Source organism: Camponotus vicinus, unplaced genomic scaffold (genome assembly GCF_025532165.1).
Source record: "Camponotus vicinus isolate PSW18456_S1 unplaced genomic scaffold, iyCamVici1.0 SCAF_10, whole genome shotgun sequence".
Taxonomy (NCBI): domain Eukaryota; kingdom Metazoa; phylum Arthropoda; class Insecta; order Hymenoptera; family Formicidae; genus Camponotus; species Camponotus vicinus.
Genome location: NW_028141946.1, coordinates 4,854,870 through 4,874,734, shown reverse-complemented (window position 1 = coordinate 4,874,734; position 19,865 = coordinate 4,854,870). Strand labels below are relative to the sequence as shown.

Here is a 19,865-nt window from a genome sequence, read left to right as displayed (position 1 = left end):
CACTACGTCACGAGAGTCCACGAATCACCGCGAGATGGCAGCTGCGTCGAACAGCCGGAGGCGTCCCGAGTGTCGTCGACTGCGTCGAATACACTCTCTGACGCTCTCTAGCTTTCTCGTGTGTCACCGTGTCGCGAGTGTGCGTGCGCCCGTCCCGTTTCCACGGGACCGTTTCGTCTTCGAGAAACAGGACCGAGATTCGAGTGTCGAGCGTCGAGCGTCGAGAGCGAGAGATTCGTGCTCCGGATTGTGCGCGCGTGAGATCGCAGAGGCGAGTCGCGCGATCGAAACGGCAACAGAATAACGGAAAAACGGTCAACGGCGACGTGTACGCTTTCCCGTGCGCGCGACGCTGTGTGTCCATGTATGTGTACGCGCGTTCGTGTGAATGCGAGGAAACGAGACAGGCAAAAGTGGTGAATTGAGAGAGAGGAGAGCGGGGGGCGAGAGAGTGAGAGAAGAGAAAAAGTGGGAAGTGTATCGCGCGCGCGGCGCACCATCGTCATCGGCGAGGAAACTGTCCGGAAGTCACCTTCTGTTGGCGCGAATATCTGCGAAAGACTAGCAAAAAAAGATAGAGAGAGAGACAGAGAACGAAAAGTGTGATCGCGGGTGGGCGAGGTAACTCGATAGAAGAAGAGAGAGAAGGAAAAGCGGAGAGGAAGATAGACGAAAAAAGAGAGAAGGAAGACAAGCATCAAGAAAGAAGAGGCGATCCATCAGTGATGCACGAAGTTTCGCGAAACGGAGAACGAGAGCAAGTAGTGACCTAAGGAAAGAGGGAGAGAGAGAGAGTCGAGAGGATTGCGTCGCGGACGAAGGAATGTGAGAAGCGACCGAGCAGTGCCGTGTAAACACGAGTGTCGAGTGAAAACGAGGCGGCCCACCAGCGACGTTCGATGTCATTGCCTTTCTCGTCGCCGCCGCCGTCGTCGTCGTCGATATCGTCGAACGACATTCTCGACGATTGGACGTCGTAGAGAGAGCTCGTCGAAAGAGTGCTGTCTGTCTGGCATCGATCATCATCGTCGTCGCCGCCACCGCCGCCGCCACCACGCGTATATGAATTCGCATCACAAATGACGGCGCACCGGATCGTGGGCGGATTAGCGAGGTGTTGGCTCGACACGTCGTCGTCTTCGTCTTCGTTAGCGTTTGTTTAGCGGACAAAGAGGTGAGTATCTCTGTCGTGTCACCCCTAGTTTTAATCGTCTCTTACGGTCCTCGGTGCGTGGACTCTTCGGTAAAAATGGCCTCGGGCATTCCTCGTCGTAATTACTGTATTATTTTTAAGCGGTCGTCGCACCGATCTTGCTCGATAAGATAACTTTGACATTTCATCATATTGACGCTAATAACATTTCGTCAATGATAACTTTTCAATGATCGTAATAATTGTTTCAAGAGTTTTGATCGCGACATCTTGCTTTGATTGAATTTTAGTTGGTCCGAATAGAATACTCTAATTTATTTTTAAATGAATAAATTCACTTTTAAATTTACTGCAGTTGATATATAGCTTTCTATAAATTTTCTCATTTTTCTTTTCGGCAGATTAACATGTATAATTGTTTTATTTCAATTGTAATTGTAAGAAAGCAATTTAAGAGAAGCCTGTATTATATATGTACATATATTGATCAACTTTTGCTACATTATTCGTACGAAAATGGAGTATCGTTTTCATACATTTATGCTTATCCTGGTTATGTCAGAAGTGGCATATTATCAATACTTCGATTTTCTATATTTTTACATTAGAGTAGGCAGTCTTCAAAGTGAACATCTGATATTTTCTCGACAGAAAGCTTTTAAAGATCCCCATATTGATGCCATTGTATGCCATTGTGTAACAATCTCGTCATCGGTAATATCTTGACACTATACATATTTGCCAATAAATAATATATGCCAATTATTAGTGTAGATAGTATTGACAATGTTATCGCGTAATAATATCGATCCTGCAGCAGCTGTCCCGAGAATTTGTCCTCTCCAATATTTGGGTGGGTCTGATAAATTCGCGATATCTTGCACGAGAGTCTACGATCTCGCGTGAGTTTGGGTGAATAAACGCAGGGCAAAAACGCAATATAATACGAGTAGAAAGGAGTTTTCGTCTCTTTCATCGAATTGTCTATATATATATATAACGCTTTATACATTGTGTACATTGTGAAAGATTGACGAGGAAACAATAAGTTTCCGTGGACGAATCAATTATCGCTTTACGGGAACTTGTTATTTCCGAAATACATAGGTTGTCTCTCTCGCAAAGCTCTTTCCGATGTTGCTAATTACGATCACAATAGAAAAAAACTGAGCAAATTAATATTCATTTATGCATAAATGTTTTTAAATAGATCAAAAGCAATAATAATTTTATATTGCATTAAATTTGCAAAATATAACAACGATATAAATATTTTATAATATTGATTTCTGGAATGACAAATAAAATTGTACAACATAACAGTGTAATAATAAAAATAAATAATAAGAGAGAAAAATATTGCGCAGAAATATATTTTTTATTTACTAAATATAACTATCGAAATTATTAAAATAATAATTCTTAATTTTACGTTGTTATATCCCTTAGAATTATTGCTAAATTAAACAATTTTACTAATATGTAATTAATTCGGAATGGCTTTCGACGATCTTAATAAAACAGAAAAGAGCTTTGTGCAACCCTCTCTCATAAATTGCATTTCTGAGATTGTTTCAGAGATCATATTCTTTCGCCTAAATAAACATCTGACGTTTGAATAAGCCCGCAATACTGAATACATGAAACAATAATATGATTCTTTTGCAGAAATTGCAATCCGAATAAATGACGATATAGCAATCCTGAATTTAATAACGATGTTTTTCTGCTATGGTGCATTTATCACTATAATTTCGAAATGTAATGCTATAAACATTGCGAAAATTAAATGTTTGAATAATTAAAAGTCCTTAAAATTGAATAGGTACGCGCGCACATCATTATTTTTACTGAATCAATATTTTTTATATATTTAATTTGTTTGATTATAAAAAAATATAATAATTACTAATATTTGTCGGAACACAGTTTTTGTTCTTGTAATAGCTTATAATAATATCGTGTAATAATGAAAAAAATAATAAAATGTTACGAGGAAATAAAGTTTTATTTGCTACGATTCTTTCCGCAACTATCGCGTATGTAAAAAAATTAATGCGGTCTATGATTATCGATACACGAACGATCATTTCATGACCTCAAGTATCATGTTGCAAGATAATCATTAGTATGATTAGTATGATATGTCTTCATCGTAAGGTCCAAAGTTTGCGTACTTGTTCGTTTACAATCGACGATTTGTCATTCATATTTACAATTCGAAAAGATAAATAATTTCATGCTTTCGAAAACAGTACTTAACCTAATTTAAATATCTATTGAGGCTAAGATAAACGATGTTACTTTTAATTTCATTGCTGCTCGATATTTTTATCTTTATTTAATGCATCTCGATGTAATTTATTTTAATAAACTTTCAAGATTATCTAACTTTATCTATTTGTAAATTTATAGCAGCGAGGCTTTTAAAGTTTCTATAAGATGTATTTTCCAACGAGTATTGTGTATTGCCTTTAATGAGAGAAGGTGTTTTGCTTTATTAAGTTAAAATTCTTCAAAATATTAGACTATGCCAACACAAATTGAAGAAATTCCAGACTAAATTGATGTAAATAGTTAACTGTTATATAATTGACCGTATCGTAGAGTTAATAAAGTTTTCCGTCATCGACCGTGCACAGAGATGTTTCTCTCTAGTCACAATAAAACGGGCGGAAATGTTAACCAGAGATTGAAGTATTCCCGGGAACAAGAAAAGGCCGACCATTTCCAGAAACCGCCCAACATTTCTCCGGATCGACCCCGAGACACTTGAAAAAATTCGGCGAGGCCGCCGGTCGTTTCTGGTCGCTAATTCCGTTCGGACCGTCTGGCTTTTCGAATAACATTTTATTTGGCTTTCCGTGGATGTCAATACTGACACAGGATTTTCTCCCATAAATCTTTGACATTAAAATCAACTTTTTTAATGGAAGTTTAGTAAAAATATCTCTACCTCTCTCATTTATGAGAGTATTTTTAAAAATAAAGTAATATGTTATCAAAATTTAGATTATAAACTTGTAAGTAAAATGTACCCGAAATTAAATAATAGGATTTTGTTACTTGTTTTTTTTAACTTGATTTAATTATCCAAACTAGAAACTATTGATACAACAATGCTTTTGTTAAAGAAAGATTTAACTTTAAGTTTTTGAAAGAATAAATATTGAGATACGTCGAGTTTAAAAAGATAGAAAATAGTGGAATATTGTATACATTGTATTACATTCTTTTTGGATTGCTCTATTCCTGTTGACGCACTTCATCTGTGTGTTTAAGCATATAACATTAAAAACTGAAATGGAATATTTAAAGGAACAGAATATTTGAAAAGTTTTGATAAAGCAATTTATTTGTGGAATTGTACATATGTCAGTGGTATGAATGATGAAACATTACTACTATATAGTAGTAATACATAAAATTCAAAAATCTTGATTCTCTATTATTGTTACAAATACGATTATTTTTCTGCCATAACTAATAAAATTATGTCGCAATGTTAATGATAATTGCATATAAATATTTTTTCAAGGAGTTTATACATATCATTTTCAAATATTCTTTATTAAGCATAGGGTTCACTTAAATTCTTTACATTTCAACAAGAAGTTTATTCTCAAATTTACCAAAAATATCTGTATATATATATATATTATGATTATAGATTACATAATTGTGTTTATGAATCATTCAAAAGTTTTCCATCTCTCGAAGTGAGATGGATAAATTTTTAACTTGTTTCTGAATGACATTATTTTCGCTCGCATTTCCGCCCACACGTGAACTTATTGTTGTTTACTGCCAGACGGGGCCAACGGTGTTTGCGAATGGAACTAGTGCAACGACGTTAGGAAGCGGAGATCAATCTGCTTGTCGAGTGCATTATCTCAAATTACACAGATCCGGTCGCGTCAAATAATCCGCTCGGTGCCAACTCGCACTGTAGAAATGACACTGGCGCGCGTTACGTTTCGGGAGCGAGGGAGCGAGAGGGGGAGGGGAAAGAAAACATCGACCGTCAAAAAATATTAGCGTCTCTTGCCATAACGTTTCCCGTCAGTCAAAGAAAAGAATATAACGAGGAAGCGAGGAAATAGCTTGTAAAGCAAGAGAAAAAAATATCCTCTTTCACATGCATAAAGATTAACAATCCACTTGCCAATCTTCTCCTTTTTATTTCTCTATTTTTCTTCTATCAAGGACTACGAAATCCGCGAACGCAGTTAGATTAAAGAGATCACTTTCGTCAGATTTTTGCGTAAGAGATTTCTATATTTCTAGTAGATTATCGATACTGCCTTTTCGCAAATTTATTTATCAATGTTATTTAACGACATCAATGTGTCATCGAACGAATGAATCAATGCGGATTAAGTTTATGGAACTGTCAGCAGTGTCTGCGAAAGAGCAGAATGTATTTCATAAGGTTTCTATCAGACTCTAGAAACGTAATCTTCGATGACTTCTACCGCTGCGAAAGTTTAATTGGATGGCATTTCTAATTGGATTTTCTTCGTGGCTTCTGACTTTTTATCTTCCGCCAACGCATCGATATACTTCTATTATACATATCAGAAATTGATATCAAAATCTATTATAATAAAAAAATCCTTTTTTTGTACATACAATGCAACGCTTTTTTACATGCGTTAATACAATATGCAATTCTGCATTCCTTTCTACATGAGGGATCAATTTATTTATCAGCAACAAATGATTTGCGATAAACCGAAAACTACTTTCTCCTTCGACTACTACTCCTCTTCGTGTTGACAGTTTTTTCCTGAGTATTTTTTTTTTCACCGATGAATTGTGCTACGATTAATTTCGTCCTTGTTCGTGACTAGTCGCATAGTTGCTCTCTGCACGTCCGGCGTGGCAATGCAAAGGCTCTAATCGACTGCAATTATCATCCTCGTGAGGATGAACGTTGCCGTTGTTCCCACCGACCGGCGACCGATGGTGGTGCGGATTAGTCGCGCCCCCCCAGATATCATCGTGTATTTCTTCCTCGCGCACGGTGGCGCCGTGGAATCGCGGTAACGGTACGACGAGCACTACCTGTTACGTCTGCCCGTACTACCTTTACGTTACGCATTATCGTCACATTATACATCGCTTCGATCGTGGATCCGCGTAGGAGGCTATCGCGCGCACTAATTCCCGTTATAATTGTACCGCTGTACTTTTGGTTGCGCGAAAGAAAGCGATTTTACTGAGAAAAAAGAAAAACGAAACGTATTAAAGGTACTAATTGTTGCGCAGTTTAAGAGTTTCCTTTTTAATCATACGTGTGATTTTTAAAATCGATTGTTTTCCTTAAGATAATTTTTAAAATCGATTGCTTTCCTTAAGATAATTTTTAAAATTGCTCTGTAAAGTTCTGTTTTTGTAAAATCAATTCTAGAAGATTGAGAGAAAAAGAAAGAAAGAGAGAAAGAGAAAAAAAAAATATATATATATAAAAGAAAAGTATCTTGGTGGAGAAGTTTAAGTGGATTTTGTCGTTCTTTACGCAGAGAGATCTAGTTTAGTTTTTTTAAGCATCAAATAATTACAAACTTTATTTTATAATGTTCATTTATTATAGATAGAAGATTATAGAAGATTATATTAAAAAAAAGATATAATACAAATTATATATAAATATAAAATAAAAATATTTATTCGTCATATAGAATCATGTAGAATATGTGGGAGGGCGAAACTTACACGAGTTCTTCGTTAATAATTCACGATCGTCTCTTACTTTTCTGACTTTTGATAAATATTGTAAGAATGCTGAAGAATTCTTTCTTCAATTTTTTTCTATTCTTTTCAAAATACATAATAGAATATGTCAAGATTGAATCTCAAAAGTTTTTACATTCAGATAAATTTAATATTATTCACATATTTGAAACGTTTCTTTTTAACAAGACGAAATATTGGGAAATATTGAGAAATCTTTTGAAAAAGAACAGCTCTCTACATAATCCTCTAAATAATTCTTACTGCGTTAGACTCTTATGAAAGAATTATAGTTAATCTATAAGCTACACATTATTTTACATTTTGTATTTTGTATTTTATGTTTACGCGAAAGTCTCCAAATAATTTAATAAAACATTTCAAAACTTGGAATATTTTCATGCTATAGAATTAATCTAAATTACTGAGTGACAAATATAAAATTAAAGCTATTACTATTGTATAATCTTAGTAAGTGATTTTAATACATCGATCTTTCTGCGTATAAAAATAAGAATAGATCGTGGGAGAGTATCGGAGAGCCGATCGTTTTTTAAATGTCACATTTTCCAATAGACAATAGACCACTTTTCACGAGATACGCCTCGTCAGATAGATTAATTGATTTATTGAGCGAAAGAAAGACGCCCGGTGCAACATGTGGATTAGTGAACACAGTTCATTCGCGTATACGTGAATAATGTGCCGGTGCAGCTACATATCAATTCAATTCTTCGGATAAAATCCTTCGTTGGCCGCGTGGGCGTATTGTCGATCTTTCTGCAACACAATTTCATCGGGAAGCGCTCTGTCATTCCCCTGACTGTTACAAATCGCAACATTTATTTCGACCCGCTTCGTCGCGGATCTGAAAAATCTAACTCATCGTGCACGATGTTCCATACCTCGCGACTTCCGCATCGGCGCGAAACGCGAAAGTAATTCAGAGAACACGGCGTTCTGTTTCTTGCATCCGGGAAACGAGTGCTACGAGAAGGAATGCGTAACAGGATTTAAATTTCAAATGCGGGTCCACGCGCCGCGTTTATTATTAGAACGGATTACGCTTTCTATGTGCAAAGTTTTCGTTCGATGGAATTTCTGGCCGCGAGCGCGTGTCTGCGCGAGAAAATCCGTATTAATCGTTACTGAAAAACCGCTTTCGCGCTTTTTCGCGAGATAAATCCATTCCACGCTTTTTGATGCGTATCTAAAAAATTATCCGGGAGTATTTGTAGCTTGAGTATTATTGCAATATTGAGGAATCTGTATCGGACCATCGTGGATCTCAATTATTATTTTTCTTCGTTTTAGCGAATCGATAACGGGATAATTTTTTTACTTTTTGAGAATTAATTTTTTTTTTAAATAAAAATTCGCGATGTATGTACAATATTATATCCGACATCTCGTTTAACTCGTCACGGTTGGTATGAGCGCGTTCCAGGTACTCTCGCCTCGAACAGTCGTAAACTTATTACGTATAACTGACGCTCATGCATCTCATTATTACACGGACACGGTAAAAGCAGGTCATCACTGATACTATTACGGACGTGTCTGCGTCAGGTAAATCTTGATACCGGACGAGCATGGTTATCGGTTAAATGCCAAGTGCAATCCGCCACGACGGATGACGGATCCGAATAAAGGATGATCGACTTCCGTTTGCCTTACACGTGGAAAATTACCACATGGTAATTGTCGAGTGTGAATATCCAGAATCAATATTAATACCGCGATTCAAACAGCGAGTTATTATAATTGTAAAGATTATTCAGAGAGATCGGAAAATGTACCAGCAATAGTGATAAAGACATGAAAGAAACACGCATATGCTATTTAAGAATTTTTTAGATTAATATACGAATTTTTAGAGAAAATTTTGATTTGAAAAATTATCATGAATTTAATTTGACTATCGTGATTATATTAAATCACACTTTTTTGTGACATAGTATTTCGAGTTTTACATTAAATTATTGGACAGCGTAGGTGACGTTTTATTTAATTTATTTTCTTTTCGCGATTTATGCGTATTATTCTTGCGCGATTTGCCTTGCGCTATAAAAACGTTCGTATTTTCCCAGGATCAGCGTAATTTTTCAAAGCACCCGTGAGTCACAAGCCACGATAGTTTAGAAATCCCTGACCTAGATAACTACAATTGTTTACTTAGGGCAAAAGAGATATTTCGGACACGTAAAATAACGAAATTAAAGTATTCACGTCACGCGCAGTCATATTGTCAATCACACGCTCATTAATAACGATGCACAGGTCGAGATAAATCTCGCGAAACCTTCGCGATAATCGCATTATTTTTCCCCTTCCCCCTTCCCCCTGTTGTAATGATATCAATTGCAATTACGTAACAGTGATTAATTTCTCATCGCGGCGGAAAGAACTCGAATTAAACGCGTCGATATGACGTCCGCGCCGTTTATTTATTTTAATTGAATCTGTGCTTCGAAGCGTGATCGATGGCGCATTATTTCATGCGACAAATATTCGTCGTTGCGTGTCTACGCGAATATTTGTCAATATCCGCCAATAAATCGGCACGCGCGATGAGCTGGCAGCATTGATTCAATGGATTAACGCAAGATAACTTATCAATCTTAACAATGAAAAAAAAGAAGAACGAACGGTGCAGAGTACGCTCGTCCGATAATACCAATGTCGGCGAATGAATACTCGCGCCTTATTTATATCGCGACGTAGGCAATAAAGGCGTTCACGCAAAATAAAAGCCGTAAACCTTGGTGAGTGAATCTCTCTCTCAGTCTTGCGTCAGCGTTTGCTATAAATTGCATAGCGTGCGCCGGAGATTCGATCGATGAAGCATTAATCCGATCTGTTTTCGTCGAGCTGATTGAAAGGAGCAGGATTTTCGGCGTGTTTTTTTTTTTATAAGAACAGATCACTGCGACGAGAGGGATAGAGAAAGAGAGAGAGAGAGAGAGAGCGAACGATTCGGGAGCGGTTCGTCTTCTCCCTTATTGGTGTCTTCGCCTTCGTTCGGCAAGGTTTATTTTTACGTTCCTCGTAATCCTCGCGAAGAGCATCCGGAGCACGCATAGCGAAGAAATGATTCGCCGCAATTCCCGATGGGCAATGCGGCCGCGTTTCCCGCCCTTGCGAAGGAAGTTGCGGGCATATATATATATATATATATATATATATATATATATATATATATATATATATATATATACGTACATATATATGTATCGAGATTTTCGCGACCCGGTATTCGTATCGTATTTTCGTGCGCCTCTTATACACGCGGGAGGACGGAATGCGAGACGGACGACGCCTTCGGCGAATCGCGGCTCGGCTCGGCGTCGCGACACGACGATGCGTTTCGCAATTACAGAAGACAATGCGTTGTCCTCGGCAGCAACGTTGGCTTCGCTATTCCCACCGTCATCCGGCGCTAAATTTGGTCCCGCAGTTCTTATCCCGTGCTTGCATTAGCGCTTGTCGGACGAATGAAAAGGCAGGTGAATGAAAAAGACTCACGTTCACGATACTTTGACAAGAGTCGTCGATCTTTTTATCAAGCTACCGAGCGATTAATGAATGAATGATAATTTCTCTCGCATACGAATGATTTGAATTTCTAGTTCGACATTAACCGAGGAAAAATCAAGTTGAAAGTAATACACGATTTCTAAGACGCTCTCCACAAGTCCCCTCGGTACGATGTAAGTACTTTATCTACTTGAGTCTGAATCACAGATAATTATAGTTTAACGCGCATCGCGTATACGGTCCATTAGTTTCACATTACGAATTTTTCCGAACCGATAGTTCTTGCCATCATTCTACCGAGTGTACTTTTTTTTTGTACCATTGCCGATCGTATGTTCACGAAGCGATTAATTATTGCTCCTACTTACGCTAAAAATAATAGTGACCTCTTTCTCGTACGGAGTAGACCGAGCCGTTGCGCTTGGTATGCGACTGTTGTACACAGTTTAAACAATCGATCAGAGTTCGATGTTTGACATTTATCGATTCACCCGTTACATCCTATGGCATGTATGTAAGTGAAGATCTAAAAATTTAGAAATTATGATAAATCTGAACAAAGCATTTAGTTAATTTTGACAGAGTAATCTCTATTTAATCTCTATTTAATCTCTCTGATTAAAAACCTCGAGAATCTTTCAAAATATGACATATAATTCTATGCTGGGAAGATTTTAAATTTGTGAACATCTCAAACTCAGATAAAGATCTAATTTCAAGTAAATATTTATCTGTATTTTCTTTTGTTTTTTATCGCTCACATTCAATTTATGATTGGAAAATATTGTCTAATTAACAATTCATTATTTTAATTAAATGACGAATAATACGTTTCCCTTTCCATTGGCCACGTACAAAGAACTCACGATGTGCATTGCAGTGACACGAAATGAATCGAAGATTGGGATACAGCAATTACGATGGCAAGATCGCCGGGCTCTACGACTTGGAGGAGACCCTCGGCCGCGGCCACTTTGCCATAGTGAAGCTGGCACGGCACGTTTTCACCGGCGAGAAGGTCGCAGTGAAGGTCATCGACAAGAACAAGCTCGACGAAGTCTCGAGAGCGCATCTCTTCCAGGAGGTGAGAGAAAAATTGTCGCCCACATTTTATCAATCTTTTTATCAATCGCTTATATGCCACGAATGTCAGCAAATATATTCCAAGTTCTTCTACCCACGATCCATCCAGTTTGATCTTTCGTTTTTTCAACAGAAGTGAATAAAGATGTCTCTTTGCTGAAAATAATTGAATTAAATATTAAAATGTGGAAAGTTTATAGAAAGCGTATGAATTTTTAAATTGTTTTTCTTCGCTTCAGACATTCTATTTTCTTTTTAGTATTTTTTTATATAAAGTTAAGTTACATTGCTATTTCAGATTTATTTTTATCTCAAATTTATCTCAATTTGATTCATATACAGATAGAATCCAAACGACATTCCTTGTTTATCTATCTTGTATAGTTCATGAATTCGCAATCAAGCCAGAGTTGCTTTCCGCGTCGAATCGGTTGCCTTAATAGATATAGTAGAACCATTGAAATGACATCCTGATTCGCGTAATGCGATTTTAATGACTGGTTCAATAATATAATCGGAGATCGAATAGTCTCGCGCAGTTACATCGTATGGACTTTATCGCGGTGAATCTCGTTAAGGTCAACGAGATAATGATGCTGGATGCAACTGGACGGCAGACAGAATCGTTGATCTCTGGATTCGCTCGGGCAAAATAAATTTCGTTCTTGCGCATTAATTATGATCGCGAATAATCTGTGTCGTAGGTGCGGTGCATGAAACTGGTGCAGCATCCCAATGTAGTGCGACTATACGAGGTGATAGACACGCAGACCAAGCTATACTTAATTCTCGAGCTTGGGGATGGCGGAGATCTCTACGATTACATCATGCGGCACGACAGCGGTCTCAGCGAGGAGGTATTGTTGCACGACCATTGTCATTTTATTATCGTTGTCGGTTTGCAATCATCGCGCAAATAAAAGAATATAATTACAAGTTTAATTCTCATATATTCAAGTTTATTAAATATTAGTACTATAATATTAATTAATAACTAATAATATTAATTAAACACTAATGATATTAATTTGATAAAAACTTGTATATATTTTTTTATAAAATGTATGTCGATTAAGAAATTCTAAAATTCTTTATGATAATTGCCCGAGCATTTGCTATACGTCAATAATGTATTTGTAATAAAAAATATAAATACTTTTCACTGTTAGGTGGCCAGGACTTACTTTCGGCAGATAGTTCGGGCCATATCGTATTGTCATCGATTACACGTAGTACATAGGGATTTAAAGCCTGAGAATGTTGTGTTCTTCGAAAAGCTCGGTACGGTGAAACTCACAGACTTCGGATTCAGTAATAGATTCTATCCTGGTCAGAAGCTCGAGACCTCGTGCGGCTCATTAGCGTACTCCGCTCCAGAGATACTTCTGGGTGATAGTTACGATGCCCCCGCAGTAGGTAAGCTCGTTAATTAATGTAATAAAGATTAACAAAGATGGTTTAAGTTATTAAGACTTGTTATCTAATTAGCCAAGAATTCTAACTTAAACGATAAATGATTTTTTTTTTATTTTTATTTTTTTTGTTATTTTTATTCTTTCATTATTTTGATTTTAAGTTATTTCTTTTGTTAAAAGTTTTTCCAAATCGGTTTGATATTTGTAAAAAAAAATTTGAAAGTAAACTTGATAAGATATATAAGGTTGTTTTGATTTATTACAGATGTTTGGTCGTTAGGTGTAATATTGTATATGTTAGTATGCGGCCAAGCGCCGTTTCAAGAGGCGAATGATAGCGAAACGTTGACAATGATTATGGATTGTAAATATTCGATCCCGTCACATGTGTCCGATAATTGCAAGCGGCTGATCGCTAAGATGCTTGTACGGGAACCCGAAGGCAGAGCGTCTCTCGAGGAAATCGCGGCGGATCCATGGTTAGCGATCGGTTTCGATTCGGACACTATGGAGACATTGCCGCTCGTGTCGCGTCAACAAGTCTCCGACGATCATCACAATCATATAATTACCAAAATGGTTAACGGTAATATCGCCACCAAGGAAGAGATATTGGAGTGAGTAAACATTAGGAAATCTTGCGGTGTTAGTATATATTTTGAGCATGCGTGTATGCGTCGGCGCGACTTTCTATTCGGTAATTCTCATCGTCGATCTTCTTTCAGCGCGCTCGACAAGAACGAGTACAACCACATCACCGCGACGTATTTTTTGCTGGCGGAAAGGAAGTTGCGCGCTCATCGACAGGAACAGATGCAGAAAACTCGGCCAGAGGTTCTAGATGTTTCTTCGAGGTATGTTTTAAGTACTGAATTACCCCTTGTTAGTGTGTTGCTTCTACGTGTGACTCACTTATAAAATATGCGAGTTCTAAATATTTATATCGTGCGTCGACTTGAATGAAGTCACTAACATATTAATGTACGTTACAATTTTGTGCAGCCGGCAAGATGATCTGACAACAAATCTACGAACGGATCAAAACTCTTTGGGCACTGTCAATCAATCGTTATTGAGCGTGCCACGGACGCCCGGTGATGTGCCACAGGTATGTATCGCATGCTTATCATCTAAAATGATGTCAACTAATGTGACCGAACGTAACGTTAAGGCAGGCACATAAAATACCGTCTGCCGGATAACGTTCCTCGCTCGGGAAACAAAGATGGCTGTTCTCATTGCAGAACGTGCGTTCGCGCAAATGCAGTATCGTCCAAGAGGAGGAAGACGAAGATGATGTGTCCTCCTGTTCCGGCCGTGATGAGCGCGGCAGTAATTCGGCGTTAAATTCCTTTAATCGCCGTGGTTCTCGTTCCGAGGGAAAACTTTCACATATCCTGCAGGAACGGTTATCGCAGCTTCCGGAGAAACATACCGGCACAAAACCTATGCAGAGTCAACGGCATCCGCACCAAAAAGAAGATACCGTTATTACTGACAGAGGAGAAAGACTGAAACAGAGTTCCAGAAACGAAAAGGATAATAAAAAGTCATCGTCACCGGTTCACTCGAAGACAACGGGAAAAGTCCAAACGGGTAACGTTCTCTTGGAGAAGTTGCCCGCGTCACCGCGAATTACTTGCGAAGAAAACCTGAAGAATCGATTAAGTGACGCAAATGCTCCAACTATAGGATGGTCTAGAAAAACTAACAACACGGAAGTCAGGCCCAAATCGGTGACGGAATGTTTAAACCGAACTGGCGCATCGGTTCCGGCAAACAAGTGGAGAATGGGTGCTCAACATCATCGATTTAGCGTGCCGCTTACGGAGCCTACGATTTCCTCAAAACCGTCTCAACTCCCTACGAAAACAACAGTGACGACAACTACTACAATTCTGCTCGAGTCATCAACCGTATCGATACCTCTTCATCCAATTAGCGACAATCAAGTAACGTTAACGCCTAAGTACAAGACTATGCCATCGCCTGGCAGCGGTAATTCGTCTACAACGCAACTTAATGAAATCCTGGAAGATGGAGATGGTATACAAGCGTCAGTAAACTCCACCGAATGCGGAGGTTCGACGACTAAATGTCGCGTCGTCAGGCGAACAGCATATGAACAACGAAGGAGTAAATTCCATAAAACGCGTACAACTTCCTGCTCGAGTTCCGACGCCAGCGACGACGACAGCGAAAGTAGGAAGAAGAGGGCACACAAACTTGGCGCTTCTACTGGCAAACCCTTACCTCCAAGACGCGATAGTCATGATGATTCGAGCGATTCGCAGGATCCGGGAGGAAGTGGTGGCGGACGAGGCGGGGTGATCGGCGGTGGAGGAAGCAGTGTGAGTAACGGCGAACACACGACGACGACTGAAAGCAATCGAAATGACAATAGTAGCGGCACTAACACGACAAACACAAACACAACGACGACAGGAGGTAGTAGGCATCGATGCACCGAGAATCAAGTCATATTCGGTAGAAGACATCGCGCTGGTAGAAGAAGAGCCGGCGAGACGCGCTTGCGAGAGAGTCAATCGTTGAATCGTATCACCGAGGTGCAGGAAGCTGAGGCGCCCTCGTCTTGTCACAATCACTGTCATGTATCGCGTAATTCGACCGTAGTCGGCGCGCCAAACACGTCATCGTCATCATCGTCGACGTCACAGAACAATACGACTTCCCAGCATGGCACTCCTCAGCCTGTCTCTCAAGTGGCAGCTACCACGGTACAAAAGGCCAAAGGCCTCGGTGCGAGGTTATTGCAGAGTTGGTCTCTTGGTACTGGAAAGTCTCTAATATCGCAAAGCTCAAACAAACAATCCGCTCATAGCCCCGATAGCAAAAGTAACAATCATCGTCAATCGGATAATTGCTGTCAAACGACTTGCAATGCCAGCGACGAACGTCGCGGAGATCACAAAGGCACCAGTCATGCGGCGTACAACGATAAAGAGAACCGTGGCAATAGCTCGATAAACCGAAACGAATGTAAAAGCAGGAAGATTCGGTTGCTAAGTCGTTACTTCGCCGTACACAAGAAGCTTTGCGTACCGTTGCCGGGCTTTGGTAAGGGACGTCTATACAAGGCTCGCTCGTGCGGCAGCATTACGCGCGATCGCGTGAGTCCGCCGTCGCCCAAGTCGATGCTGTTTTGCTCTACAGCGGCCGAGGATAAATGGCGGGAACGTCGTCAATGGTGCGATGCCGCGACGAAGCAGCATCGCGGCAGCGATGGCGACATTAATCAGAATCTAGGTCTCGCGCATCTCATGCAGGAGAGTATCGTCGGCAAGGGCTGCGCCAAACTGCCCGCTGTGTGCCACATTCATCTCGGGGACGCTTCCAAGTGTTGCAGTCTTTGTTGATGAATCGTTTCCGCTCGGAAGAAGCAGAAAGTTCGAGCGCCAGATGAGAGACACAAGTGTGGGTAGGTAAGTGAGGTTCGTTCCAGTGCCAGTGACATAACTAAATAGCGTAAAACTTCTTTTGCGCGACAATCTTTTCTGTAAACTGTATATAATTTGTAGCGAGTTATTTTATTGATACAGAAATATTCTTATCGTTTGAAAGATCTGATTTTCGGTTTTTATTTCGGGGGGGTGGGAAACCTTTGAAATAGCATAGATGCCGCGTCTTGGCATACCTTAAGAAAAATAGCGGCTAATTGCATTTCTAAGTGCAAAATTGGTGTCAGATGTGTTTATATAGAAACAACGTCGTAAGCAATTCAGAGTGCAATGCGTGTACTCGCAATTAATATTTCCAAAATATTTCCCAAAAAAATATGATCTGTTCCTCGCTGATGCCGAAATTACATTAAGTTAAGGGCGCGCAATGCGATTAATCCGCGCGTACGGTAACCGTTAATCGCGATATATTACGTGATTTTGGTCTACCATCAATTTACTTGACTGATTACATCATATCCCCGCTGATCTATAGAACACAGGGATCAAGATAAAAATAAGAGAAAGAAAAAGAGTGTACTGATTCATCGGTCACTCTAAGAGAGCTGTATCTAGTCCATGTGAACAAACAATGTATTAAATATTGCAGAGTTTATGATTATTATTATATTATATTATTATTAATATTAATATTATATTATTACTCTATTACATTATTATCACTCTACACTATTCTAATACTCTATTACTATTATATCCGCTACTATTACTATTACAATCGCTATTATTACGGTGAGAGATCAGTATCATCTCCACGATTGTCGCTATTGTCATTATTGATCATTATCATTATCCCTCTTTCTCCCATTTCTCCAAGTAGTATAAAAATCTAACATGATATAATAATGCGTAATGCGTGCAAAAGCAATTTGCGTCACGATTCAGATGCAACTTGATCGGGTACAAAGTCGCGCAGTGCGAATAGTGTCTTCCTCTTGTCGCGTATTTTTTCTTTTTCACAATATTCTTTCGTTTTCTTTTAAAATACGGTTTCTTTTCCTTCTCTACATGACACATTGCCTTTACACAAAGCTTCCCCTAACTCGTTAACTTATTAAATACAGATATAATTTCCGAATGGCGATTGACTATATATTTATATAAATTAACGCGAATTGTAACCAAACACACAAGAAGATAGAGAAAGAGGTGCGAGTGCCCTACAACAGATATAGCCTGAGTTGCGTTTAAATGAAAAAAAAGGAAAACGATTAAAGAGGGAAAGAAACTCGCTCCAGTGTTTGCGTGTATAATAGGTCCGTTAAAAACGGGAATAGAAGAAGTGTACTTGTTGAGCGAGCGATGCGCGACGTATAAAGCCCACCGAGCGCATAATACTACGCGCAGATATTAGAAGCTTAAGAATAAGCAATCGTCTATTCTCTTCTAGATCTAAATAATTGGCGGCGAGCAATAGATATGCAAGATCTGTTTGAACGTGCTTGCCGGTTGAGCACGTCTCGCGACGTTCTTCGATCTCGCATCCGCATCAACGGTCGCTTAGACGGATTATCGTCGATATTAGTCATCGTCATCGTCTCTCTATCATCGTCATCATCGCGAGTGCTGTCGGCTAGTTAAAAAAAGCCACGTTGCAATCGTGATTATAAATATAAATATGAGTGTTTGTTGTGTGCAATGCAGCGAAAATTCGTCGGGCGATCTCGTCTTTTTTTCTTATATCGCGATGCGAATGTTTTCTCGTAGTTTATTATCATTCATCTACCACCTGTCTCGCGATTCGTCCCTTTCTTGCGCTTTTACATAAAGTTTTTATGAGTCTCTACGATCGAGTGCCGGACGCTCGATAAACGCCGAAGTACTTTTGTTCTCTCGCGAGTCCGCGCATTTTTCAGTTTCCTCGTTTTGTATTGTGTGCGTACATTGTATTATATTTTTAATATTATTAAGAAGATATATCTATAACCTCGGATTATATGCGTCACAAGATGATGTTAATTGTGAGGCGTAACTATTGAACTCGTTACAACTCGCGACGACTGATCGTCAAATTCTTTCCTTTTCTTTTTTTTCGTCTAAGTTCGCGGGACAAAATGCGTCGATTGTAACTTCTTTGATAAAGACTGAGAATTCTGCAATGACTTCAATAATATCTCGAGTATCAACTCTATCTATATACCTATCTATGCGTCGCACGATGACGATGACCTAACGAGACCAAAAATAATAATTCGTAAGATTCACACAGACCTAAGTTTGCGCTAGCTACAAAGTGCAATACAAAGTCGTACAAAGCCAAGTACCTTGCGTCGGTGTAGTTGTTGATTTTAAGAATTCGATTCGATTTTATCTTTTTCACCCTATTGTAGCGTATATTGCAACTCGGGGGATCTACTTTTGAAACTCGGAAACTAACAATCGCGGTGTACATGGGCATTAACGTTATTTCGGTGTGATGAGAGTATAATCTCGGGGAATGATAGAGAGAATTTTACAGTAAGTATACAAGGATCTCTCTTCGTCACGGACAATTGGATAAAGTTGTAAGCGACAAAAGAGAGAAAGAGAGAGAGAGAGATTATCTAGTGCGAAAAGCTCAAGCAAAATTTCCTCGTCAGGAGGTCACGCGTAGCTTATGTCGGTCCTATATATTTATGTAATAAAGCGAGAGAGAGAAAGCGTCCCTCGCGCGAAACTCGAACAATGTATATTCTGGAGCAGCAAATAGAGTAAAGTGTCTCTTCCATCATAACGTAAAATGTACATATCTTTGGCATTTTCCTGTGTCTGGGAAAATTCATTTATTCTAGGCGAGCTATTGATATAAATAAAAGAGAGAGAGAGAGAAAGAATAAGATATTTTCGTGCTATAAAACAGAATGTGCTGTAACCAATCCACAACAACACGTACATATATACACACTGGATTGGTTTCTTAAGATATGCGATACACGCATATAACGCATATATAATAACGTATATGTCGCTAAAATGCAAGTTGACGTAATCACATCGAACGCATGTAATTCCGTTGTAAACCTCGGCTTTGTTGTTGTTGCGCTGTTCGTAAATCACCCCCCTCCTTCCCCACCGATCAGATTCTAGCGAATAAAACCGCTATTTCGAACGCGTTGCACTACAAGTGCGAGAAAGAATTTTTTTAACGGTCTACTCTTTCCACTCTCGTCCTAAATGCCTGAATCCGGCCTGAACAGACCAAAGTCCCGCGTCATTCTCGTAGCGTCCGATTCGTCATCCCAATTTACTGCCAGCTAAGTGTTAACGACGCATCACTTTACTAAGCCGGCATAAGATGAGATCTGTAAACCGCCAAGCATGATTGTTCATGCAGTGTGCTCGGATAAAATAAATTAAAGTGACAAAGTTAACACCTATGCCGTAAGACTATCGTATTTCTCCTGTCGTACTCTTTCTTTTCAGTATCATATTATCGTCTTCGTCTTTTACAGACGAAAGAATAAAAAAGTAAGTATTTAGGCT

General features: G+C 39.0%; 1 protein-coding gene across 2 annotated transcripts; it reads left to right on the top strand.

The window, feature by feature from the left end:
* Positions 1-94: 94 nt before the first annotated feature.
* Positions 95-19,753, top strand: Snrk (SNF related kinase). 2 transcript variants are annotated; one of them, XM_083081047.1, is made up of 8 exons: positions 95-1,174; positions 11,307-11,510; positions 12,214-12,366; positions 12,679-12,925; positions 13,190-13,541; positions 13,650-13,778; positions 13,927-14,032; positions 14,169-19,753. In XM_083081047.1, the coding sequence occupies exons 2-8, from the start codon at positions 11,316-11,318 to the stop codon at positions 16,299-16,301; spliced, it is 3,315 nt and encodes a 1,104-aa protein (XP_082937173.1). In that variant the 5' UTR covers positions 95-1,174; positions 11,307-11,315; the 3' UTR covers positions 16,302-19,753. The 2 variants fall into 2 exon arrangements, with proteins under 2 accessions (XP_082937173.1, XP_082937174.1); XM_083081048.1 differs by lacking the exon at positions 95-1,174 and adding an exon at positions 10,371-10,599.
* The last annotated feature ends 112 nt before the right edge of the window (positions 19,754-19,865 follow it).

Excerpts from the sequence above, each read along its gene's own strand:
- Snrk (XM_083081047.1), top strand. The coding sequence starts at position 11,316 with ATGAATCGAAGATTGGGATACAGCAATTACGATGGCAAGATCGCCGGG. Across the intron at positions 11,511-12,213 it reads GAGCGCATCTCTTCCAGGAG|GTGCGGTGCATGAAACTGGT; the intron begins GTGAGAGAAAAA and ends TCTGTGTCGTAG. Across the intron at positions 12,367-12,678 it reads ACAGCGGTCTCAGCGAGGAG|GTGGCCAGGACTTACTTTCG; the intron begins GTATTGTTGCAC and ends TTTCACTGTTAG.